Genomic DNA, 10,753 nt, shown 5'->3' on the forward strand with positions numbered 1-10,753 from the left:
GCGGGATGCATCTGGTCCTCTGGTTTCGTTTTCCATCAAAGAGGCCCTCAGAATTCAATATCCCAATATTTTACCCTTGGAATATACATGGAAAAGTCTCCCGAAACACCTGCCAGCAGACTCACAAAGGGGCGGGCAGGGACCTGGTTTGTTTATCAGAATGAGACCCCAGCTTCACTCTCCTTCCCACACTGGTGGAGTCATTTCTCTTAATGTGTGTGTGTGTGTGTGTGTATTGTGTGTGTGTGTGTGTGTGTGTGTGTGTGTGTGTGTGTGTATTGTGTGTGTGTGTAGTGTGTGTAGTGTTGTCAGTCTGGCTAGAGGCAAACTGCTCACCCAAATTACAATTCTCAGTTGGACAACATCAAAGCAAAGTGTGAAAAAGGCTGAAATGCCACGCAGCACCATCTGTCTTGTGAGGGCAGCATATTCTCCGTGGAGTGTTCTGCCAGAGGAAAGTGGAGAGCGGTCGCACTACACGGGAAATAACTACGGCGACAAGCCAATCAAAGAGGAAAAACAGCGCCACGTTGTCCTGATTGGGCCTCTTACTTCCCCAATCTGTCCTGATTGGTCCTGGTCATTAGTGATGAAGCGAGTGGTTGGTTGTGTTGCATTATCCAGTCGAGCGCCCCACATAGAATGAAGCAATGTATTGGCCATGCTTTCTAAATGGTACGCGAGTGTGTGTAACTGGCAGGGTTTGAACCCGGGAACCTCTTGATGGATGCCACAGACGAAAACCGTTATACCGAGAAGACATCCTCATGGCATGAGGGCTATATATCTGGGCTTAGGAGTCGCAGGCAGGGCTACCTCATCACCAGAGCGTGGTTCCAAACCGCCTCTGCTACAGTACATGTGGCAGTCGGACCAAAGCCTTTGTGTTGTGTTCCAGTGGTGTGTCCTCCAGCTGATTCTTCATCATCATCATTGTGTCTCATTATCGTCCTCCACATGAACCAACGCTATTGATTTGATGAGCAGACACTTAACTCGCAATCAGGCAAAGTGTTATAAGATGGCTGTATTGAGTTGAGCTGTAATAAAATAACATTGTTTTAATGGAATGACTCCCATCAGAACCAACCTATTAACACATCTGTAATTGATCTGTAATAGACTTAGTGAATTGCTTTGTGAGTGGAAGGCTATAAGGCCTGAAGAAGTTCAACCAGCCCTCTCTCTCTGACACACACACACACACACACACACACACACACACACACACACACACACACACATACCTCAGACCCAGACAGGACTGAGTGGATGTGGCACCACCTCTTAAGCAGACGAGGTCATGACCTGGCCGTAAGTGACAGCAACAGTGGTGAGGGACGTTGATGGGCTGGGTGAGAGAGAGAGAGAGAGAGAGAGAGAGAGAGAGAGAGAGAGAGAGAGACAGAGAGAGAGAGAGAGAGAGAGAGAGAGAGAGACAGAGACAGAGACAGACAGACAGACAGACAGACAGACAGACAGACAGAGAGAGAGAGAGAGAGAGAGTTGTGTGTGGCAGCAGCAGGACTGATGAGGGACCAGGGCTGTTGACAGGCCCTATCCAACGATGAAGGACAGTGTCACCTGGGGCTAGTCGTGGTGGTGGTGTGTGTGTGTGTGTGTGTGTGTGTGTGTGTGTGTGTAGATGTGTGTGTCTGAGAAGGACAGGGTCATCTAAGGTGGTGTGTGTGCATGAGTCCCAGACCTGGTGGTGCGGTGTTCTTTTCCATCTGTGCTTTCTGCAGTCATCCATTAGTGGTGGCGGGGGGCCAGGGTAGGGGTGAGGGACGAGGTGAGGGGCGAGGGTGTGGGTGAGGGGCCAGGGTGGGGGTGAGGGACGAGGGTGGGGGACCAGGGTGGGGGTGAGGGGCCAGGGTGGGGGTGGGGTTGGGGGTGAGGGGTCTAATGGCGGGTTATGGGGGGAGAGGGGGGACGAGGTGGGGGTATGGGGGGAGGGGGGGGATGAGGTGGGGGTAGGGGAGAGGGGGTGGTGGGGCGAGGGGGGGGGGGGAACATGGCGTCCTGTGTACTGGAGCAGCACAGCTGGCTCTTAGGATGCGTGGGCGGAGCCCTGGAGGCGCGGTGACATTTCCCATGTCTCCCTGTGACTGAAAAAACAACCTGGATTTCAGAAAGATTGTGTGTGCCTGTGTGTGTGTGTGTGCGTGTGCCTGCATGTCTATGCGTATGTGTCTGTGTTTGTGCGTGCTTGTGTCTTGCTTTCAAGAGAGCGGTCTTTGAAGATTGGTGTCCCAGTGCACATGCGTGTTCTGTGGCACTATGTGGATCGAGCTGCATGTCGTCTGTTGGGAGGTTATGCAATTCTTTGACATTTAAAAGTAAAAAGAACAAGAGCTGTTTCATGCCAACTAGAAGACTCTGTCCCATGTTGCTAAATTCCCCTCTCTCATATATCAGAGAGAACTTGAAATTGATGTGGAAGAAAGACTTTGATATAAGGGAGACTTTGATGAGGCATTCTCTCTGATTCGTCTCCCTTCTGCCTCACTCTGTGTGTGTGTGTGTGTGTGTGTGTGTGTGTGTGTGTCTGTGTGTGTGTGTGTGTATGAGTATGATCTCAGATGTTAAACCATTTGCACCTTTTCCCATACGTCTCCCCTCGCTTATAACAGCAATTACAGTACCATCAAGCACCGTCCACCCACCACCCTACGCTTTTATGGTAATCACGTCCTTAATAATCACTCCGGCTTGGCTTCACTGTGTGGGAGCGCAACTGCTGAGGAGACCCGATAAGATGGAAGAATGGAGAGGTCTGCGCCCTTACAGACACATTAAAGGGACATTACACTCCAAAATCAAAGTTTATCAGACGCCTTCAGACCTCAAAGGTAGTCTAGTTTCAGAATGAGTTCCAAGTCCCACGCCATCGGTGGTGTAGATCCAGCTGTTGTATATGCCTCAACCCGAAACGGATGAAAAAGATTGGCACCAAGTCAGTTCCTGATCCATCTATTTGGGCTTTGGGTTTGAACTTGAGAACGATTGATAACGTATGCCTGTCGACATGTTACAAATGCGTGCCAAGTCACGTGAACGGGTCGAGACGGTGCTGGTGGACTTCAAAGAATAAAGTCAAGTTCTGGTGCTCCTGTAGGCTGGCCCATATTTGTATTCATTTTCCTAAAGCCGATGTCACTCCACGAACCCCTCCAAACAGTGTGTTACGTATTCATTTGGAGTTGAGATGTAAAACTGGATCTCCCCACCCAACAAACTTCGTTTTTTTTAACGTCATGTACCTTTAAGACTGGAGCAACAGCAGATCAGTCGGGGGTCTTCGTTATTACTGTTATTTAGGCCAAAAGGGATCTGGGATGGAAGCAAAAAGAAATACGTGTTATTCTCATTAAGCTTGCCCGTAGCAGAGAGTGTTACTTTCTATCTACCAGCAGTGGTGTGGTATTACTGTATGCTACGATCTGTCTCTTGGGTTTTCAGACACAGCTGCTCAGGAAGAGCACTGCTACTGCTGATAGACCTAACAACTTCTCCAAACTCACGTTGTGGATGACTGGCTTCCAATTACTGTACGCTGGATACTTGCATAAACAGCAATTTCGCTGTAATGACAAAGCGCTATTTGCCAAGTGTGGATGGAATTCACTCTGCTTCAATCAAACTGAAGCTGGAAGGAAAAGATAGCGTGTTTTTTTTGGGGGGGGGGGGTAATTAGGAAAATATGTCTCCTGTTAATGAGGGTTGGTTGACGTGTTCACCCCCCCATGTTCCCGCTCTGTGATTGGTGGAGTGAAGTGCTCGACTAGGCCCTGATGCCGCCCGCCTCTGATCCCATTCCATGCCTGGGAATTCTGTGCCAAGAAGGCAGCCCTGGGCAGGCACCGCAGAGAGAGAGAGCGCTTTGTTTCCACCGCGCCCAGCCTGGCAGATGGCACATCTTGCTGGAGAGCCACACCTTCAAGGAATAGCCAACACATATATAGAACCGGAGCTACTGTAGTGGAGAGTATCCCCTGGCTATGTTAATGTGGACAGATAGATAGACAGACAGACAGACAGATAGAGAGACAGAAGGACAGACAGATAGATAGACAGGCAAACTGACGGATAGATAGAGAGACAGAAGGACAGACAGACAGAGATAGATGGACAGACAGACAGACGGATAGATAGAGAGACAGAAGGACAGACAGACAGACAGACAGATGGATAGATAAATAGATAAACAGACAGACAGACAGGCGGATCGATAGAGAAACAGGACAGACAGATAGATAGATAGATAAATAGCTAGATAGATAGATAGATAGACAGACAGACAGACAGACTGACGTATAGATAGAGACAGAAGGATAGATAGACAGACAGACAGACAGACAGAAGGATAGATAGATAGATAGATAGATAGATAGACAGATGTACAGTACAGTATGTACAGATAGCAGATAGATAGACAGACAGAAGGAACATTGAGACAGAGAGACGCCCCCCGCTGAGCTCCAGTATATGCTGTACATACCGTACTGTGCCTGGCTGTAAGCCTGTGATGTCCTCGGTGCAGATTGCCTTTGATAGGTTTCATGTAACATACAGTAGTTACGTGATCCCAGGGGAAGGCTTACAGCTAATCATGGGCCTTGGTACTTTTATCAGCCCATTATTAGCCCTTTGAAGCTTGCCATTGCAGTTTATGAATCTATTATTGATGTACTTACTTACTGTATGATGGGGCTTAGCTTGAGTACAGTGTCTGAATGTATGATGAAGCTAGGCTAGGGTACAGTATCTGCCTGTATGATGATGCTAAGCTAGGGTACAGTATTTGCCTGTATGATGATGCTAAGCTAGGGTAGAGTATATGCCTGTATGATATGGCTTGACTAGGGTAGAGTATCTGTGTGTATGATGAGGCTAAGCTAGGGTACAGTAGCCTATCTGCATGTATGATGAGTCTAAGCTAGGGTCGAGTATCTGCTTGAATGATGAGGCTATGCTAGGTTACAGTATCTGCCTGTATGGTGACGCTAAGCTAGGGTACAGTATCTGCATGTATGATGAGGCTAGGCTAGGGTACAGTATCTGCCTGTATGGTGATGCTAAGCTAGGGTACAGTATATGCCTGTACGATGAGGCTAAGCTAGCATACAGTATCTGCCTGTAGAGAGACCCTGGGGAGCTTAGTATAGTAATAGCCCTGTGAGTGGTTAACTTGGGGCTGTGAGCAGTGAACACGGCGTATTAGCCGGTCATTATAGGCTAATTAGGTGGCATGGGTGGCCTGGTAGCCCCCTGTGTGCCTCATGGATTCCTGCTCCATTGTTCCAGGAATGCCATTCTGCCGCTGAGGCACAGGCCCGGATCTGGGAGGAGCTGTCTGTATGGTGGGCTGGACTCTTGTTGTGGAAAACAGACAATTACGTATATAGACATAACAACATATGATCACGGGGAAAATGTAAATATGAGGATTATGGAAACGTGTTCATTAGTGCACTGGGACTGAAGGTTAAGTTAAGCTGTCATACCCTATCAGGAGTTAATGTGCAGTTACACTGTGTTTTAATGACTACCTGCTACAACCAGGTATTACCGTATACCAGCTAGGTTTCATATGACATTATAATGTACTGAGACGACAAAGGGACCTTTATCCATGCACAGAAATAGATGTAGAAAGTGATAGAATAGATTTTTTGAAAGAAAGGAAATAAGAAAGAAAGAAAGTAAGTAGAAAGGAGAGCAGGGTGGCACGTGTTGTGGGTGCTGCTGTGTGTTCCTCTCTGTGTGGTGGCACAGAACGGGATATTTGAACTGTTTCACATCACTCACACACACACACACACACACAGACGTGCGCGCGCACACACACACACACACACACACACACACACACACACACACACACACACACACACACACACACACACACAGGAGAATGGAAACCAGAGAAGGGCCACTGCGCCATGTGCCAATCAGTGAAAATAATCCTGATGTCATTTGCCTGCAGGGAGTGAAGCGATGCCTTCCTTCACTGTGAGGAAAATAAGTGAATAAATAATGATGAGAACAGCATTCAGTAAACTGGTTTTACATAGCGGCACAACAGTTGAAGTAGCTTCATATTCAATGGAAACTAAACTAATGGCTGAAACCCAAAGGTCTCGACATCTGAATCTCATGCAAATTTCCCCCCGGTAAATTTGAGGCAAATAGATTATCATTTAGCAATTTTCCTCTCAAAAGATCAAGTCACCTGCCTTTGTAGCTTTGCACCAAGCGACCTTTCTGACCTTGGATGGCGCACTGTATAGGCTCCACTATCCTACAAGGGCTCGAGGCGGAATCATTGCTAGTCGTCTTTATGCACGTCTTTTCTGTTTATTCTTGTCGCACTTGCGCTTCTTGAAACCATCTACCAGTCGGGGTGGCAGCAGAGAGCTTTAGTGTTGCTGAGCTTCCAGACAGGGATTCGTCACAGACAGAACCGCTAGAGCTGGGCGGAGAGAAACACCATCCTGCGAGCACACTACCGCTCTGTTCCTCACTTTGGCTGCACCGGCGAGAGGGAATCACGGAGAGAGAGAGAGAGAGAGAGAGAGAGAGAGAGAGAGAGAGAGAGTACGAGAAAATACAGGCTCAAAACGGAATTAATTATTTAAAACTCGGAAAATATTAGTATGCTATCCTATTCCTGTTGTTTACCACTGATACCTAACTCTGCGCGCTGTTGCATCTGGCCTATTGGGGATTGCTAAGGCTTATTTGTTTGCAGTTGTGAGATAACGGCTAAAACTTGTGCCTCTTATCTAAGAGGTTTCGTTTCTGTTTTTCTGTAGCTGTCAAAGCGGAATGAATGACAAAGACAAAGGCTGATGTTAATTCACCAACTCACTTTGTCTCGCCCAAGGAACGGAGGCTCAGGCAAAAAATGGAAAGCGGGGCGACCGAGAGCGGCGGCGACAGCGGGCAGGCGCAGCCTCAACAGCAGCACCAGTTTGAGCAGCAGCCCGTAGTGCCGCCTGTACAACCGGGCGAGAAGAAGAAAATCAACCGGGCTCCGTCTCCCGCTCGACCGAAGGATGTGGCTGGTTGGTCCCTCACCAAGATCAGAGGAGGCATCGGTACGCCGACCCTTAGTGTTAAACCAGGATCCATACATTTGGGGAGCCGGGTGTCTAGGCGCAGTCCCGGTGGCGGAAAGGAGACCAAATCAGAGAAAGGAAAACTTACCGGTAAATCCACAATATCGGTTGCCAGTGCCCAGAAGAGCAGCGGTAAATCAATGAAAAGCGGCCGGAGGAAGGTATCCGATGCCAGCAACGCCTCCGACGACCTGAGCAAAGACTCCGGTTGCGCCCCGGGGAAGCTGTCGCCAACGGACAGCAGTTCAGAGCTCTCCGATTGCGCTTCGGAGGAGAACAAGCTCTCCACTGACGCTCTGAGTAGTGACACCGAATCCAGCAGCCGGGGGGGCGAGAAACCGAGCAGGGATTGCGGATACGGGCCGTCAGAGAGGGCTAGTCGTAGTGACCATCATGCCAAGACCCCCGTGGAGAAAGACAGGCTCTCTCTGGGAGTGGAAACCGGGGAGGGGAGCATCTCTCCCGGAGATGAACGCTCTCTCACCTCGTTCGACAGCCGGGTGCCTGCCAGCACCTCCCTGGCCTTCTCCGACCTCACAGAGGAGTTCATGGACGGCATGCATGAGGAATTCGTCCGGGAAATCGAGGAACTAAGATCAGAAAATGATTACCTAAAAGTAAGCGAGACGTTTTGCATTCTAACATATATTTAGGCTACTTCATCTTCCAAACTCTTGTATTTTGCCAATTCATAGGAATTATCATTCCTAAAAGAAACAAAGACATGCTCTCCAATATTCCCGTTCAGAGTTGGTGGCATAGAGCCTTGGGCGCATCAATAACAAGACCCAAAACAACAACAACAACACACAGGTCTACAAAAACACATCATGAGAACCAGAATAGTCAGTATGACAAACCATATGTATCACCTCTGATTAAAACTCCATAAGCGCCATCTCTGCCATCTTGTATTGGCCACATCTAACATTTGCAGAGTGATTGATTGCTTGACTATAGGCTACCTTCCTAGTCCAAACAAATCTTTTGAAGCCACAGAGAGGAGGCTTCGATGGTGGTCAACATTGTTATCTCTGAATACAAACACACTGTTGTCTCAGCTGTTGTAGGTGTTGTTTAAGTGAATGATCAACACAGAGTTAGGGTGAGGGTTAGGGTTAGCAGAGGTGGGTCCCTTCACACGCAGGTGCAGGTGGTTGCAGCGCGCGTTCCCCTTTTTACGCGCGGGAGGATTACGGTGACGCGGTAAAGACAGCTTGACTAAACGCATCCTGTCACCCCATATGATCATCACTGACACGCGTCAGAGAGACTAACAGCTCAGAGGGGGGTGCTCAGGAATTAATCGAATTATTATTATTGCACATACAGCTCAGCGCGGACCAGTGGTCCACAATAAAAGTGAATGAGTAGATTATCTTTAGCACATTAGGATCTCACAAAGCGATATTATAATTGCTTGTGACAGCAATTTAAATCGTAGTATTGAGGCCTATAGTGGATACATAAACTATACAGTATGCTAGGCTTGATATAAAGCAACTTGGCTATTCATTTGGTGCCTAAGCCTAACCCTAACCCACAAAATATTGCACTTCACTCGCAGGGCGGCATGGTTGTTGTCTGCACAATTCCATTGTTTGATAATGTAGGATAGCCTCCTCTATAATGTATTCATTTCTAACAATAACCGTTGCACTGGCTTCCTGATTACCCCATAACCACACACAGGAGAGTCACATCTTCTTTCTCCTCCTCTAATTAAGGGTAAAAATCAGGTCATCCATGACATTGTAGTAGTAGCAGCACGCCCGAGCGCCCCATCTTCATTTATTTATTCCGTAATCCCTCCTCTCCTCGGCATGACTGTCTGCCTTTCCTTCTGCAGATGTCTGCCAGGGCAGGGATAGCCTGTATGCTATCCAACGTCGTGCAGATGTTGGCCAGGGCAGGCATAGCCTGTCTCCAACGTCGTGCAGATGCTGCAGTAACGCGCCCACCTCACTCTACGCTACACACCATTGTTTATACTGAGGAGGCACCACGTGACGCGCGCTGCAGTGGGTGACCTATATTCTCCTGTCTAGTAGGACAGCGCGCGGTAGCGGCAGCGGCAGCGACAAATCTCTCTCTCTCTCTCTCCCTCTCTCCCCCTCTCTCTCTATCTCTCTCTCCGCATAATATCACCGCGATAAAAGGGTTACGTTTACGACTACACACACTCCCCCCCCCCCTTCCCGTGTCCTCCCGTCCGTTTAAATATTTTATCTGGCTTATTACTACGCCTCTGTGACGAGAGTTGTGTAGTATAGTAGGCTACTATGATTTGTGCAAAGGCGCCTCTCAAACGGCTGTTAGTTATGTAAGTGTAGTAACAGGGAGTGCCAAGGCAAAAACAAACCTGTTGTAACTGACGCTTTGACATTATCCTTAACAGCTCCCTGTCAACTGGGTCGGTCCAGTTATGTGCTCAATGTGCTAGAACTGTCCTAAAGACTGATTTTATTAATAGTCATACAATCGTATCAGATTCTTAATGATTAAGACGTTTATTAACGACTCTGATAGGATGATAAACATAATAAGCGAATAAGGACACAATAACAACAAGCCCGAATTTCCACAATTGAGCTGTCTACTCCCTCCTGTTTGTTTACATTCTGCAGTTCGTAAGGTGGCGAACTCTGGAGACACTAGGAACACATCAAAGTCTCCGTTTTCCCAACAGGTTCTGGTAACTTAAAACAGCGCTACTCAAATCCATTCGATTGTGTCGTTACAGCGAGCTAAATTGGATTATGTTTGCCACCCACCAAGTTCGCGAGCCAACTAAAGCATTTGATGATAAGAATATCCCGCCCTCGCTCTAAACCGCTCCCCAAGCCCCGTTTGGCTTCATAAGGACCAGGGGGGTAAAGGAGGCTAAAAGCCCGAGTTTTAAGCACCGAATAGGCCTGGAGCCCGTTGAAGCCCGGGAGTGATGTGGAAAAGCAATTGGCCTTGGCATGCACTAGCACGCACAGCGTAATCCCCTGCTGTGGAAAGCCTGCAAGTGATGCTGATGAGGTTAATGACTCCGATGATCCGACATTTCTGATGGTGGTGATAATGATTATAATGGCTGCAATTACTTGTATCTTCATCAACATCCCTTGTACTGTGTACTTCCTCACCCACCCACCCTCCATCCTCTCTCTCTCTGTCCCTCCCTCTTCCTCCCTCACCCTCTCTCGCTGCTCCCATCTTCTTCTCTCTGTCATTCTCTCCCTCACTCTACCCCCCCCCCCCCCTCCCCTCCCCAGGATGAGATGGAGGAGCTGCGTTCAGAAATGTTGGAGATGAGGGACATGTACCTGGAGGAGGATGTGTATCAACTCCAGGAACTGAGGGCCCAGTTTGAACAGGCCAACAAGACCTGCCGCATCCTGCAGTACCGCCTCCGCAAGGCAGAGAGACGCAGCCTCCGCGTGGCCCAGACCGGACAGGTGGACGGGGAGCTTATACGCACCCTGGAGCAGGACGTCAAGGTGTGTGTGTGTGAAAGAGAGAGGTTGTGTTTGTATCTATGTATATATATATATATGTGTGCGTGTGTGTGTGTGTGTGTGTGTGTGTGTGAAAGAGAGAGGTTGTGTTTGTGTATATGTGTATGTGTGTGTGTGTGTGTG

General features: G+C 48.4%; 1 protein-coding gene across 1 annotated transcript in view; it reads left to right on the forward strand.

The window, feature by feature from the left end:
* The first annotated feature begins 6,596 nt into the window (after positions 1-6,596).
* mtcl2 (microtubule crosslinking factor 2) overlaps positions 6,597-10,753 on the forward strand; it is a 61,747-nt gene continuing 57,590 nt past the window's right edge. Inside the window, exons 1-2 of the mRNA XM_083676025.1 lie at positions 6,597-7,741; positions 10,388-10,612. Coding sequence (XP_083532151.1) covers positions 6,836-7,741; positions 10,388-10,612 — 1,131 coding nt within the window. The 5' untranslated portion in view covers positions 6,597-6,835. The remainder of the gene's footprint in view (positions 7,742-10,387; positions 10,613-10,753) is intronic.

The sequence above is a fragment of the Argentina silus genome (genome assembly GCF_951799395.1).
Source record: "Argentina silus genome assembly, chromosome: 8".
In the NCBI taxonomy this organism is placed as follows: domain Eukaryota; kingdom Metazoa; phylum Chordata; class Actinopteri; order Argentiniformes; family Argentinidae; genus Argentina; species Argentina silus.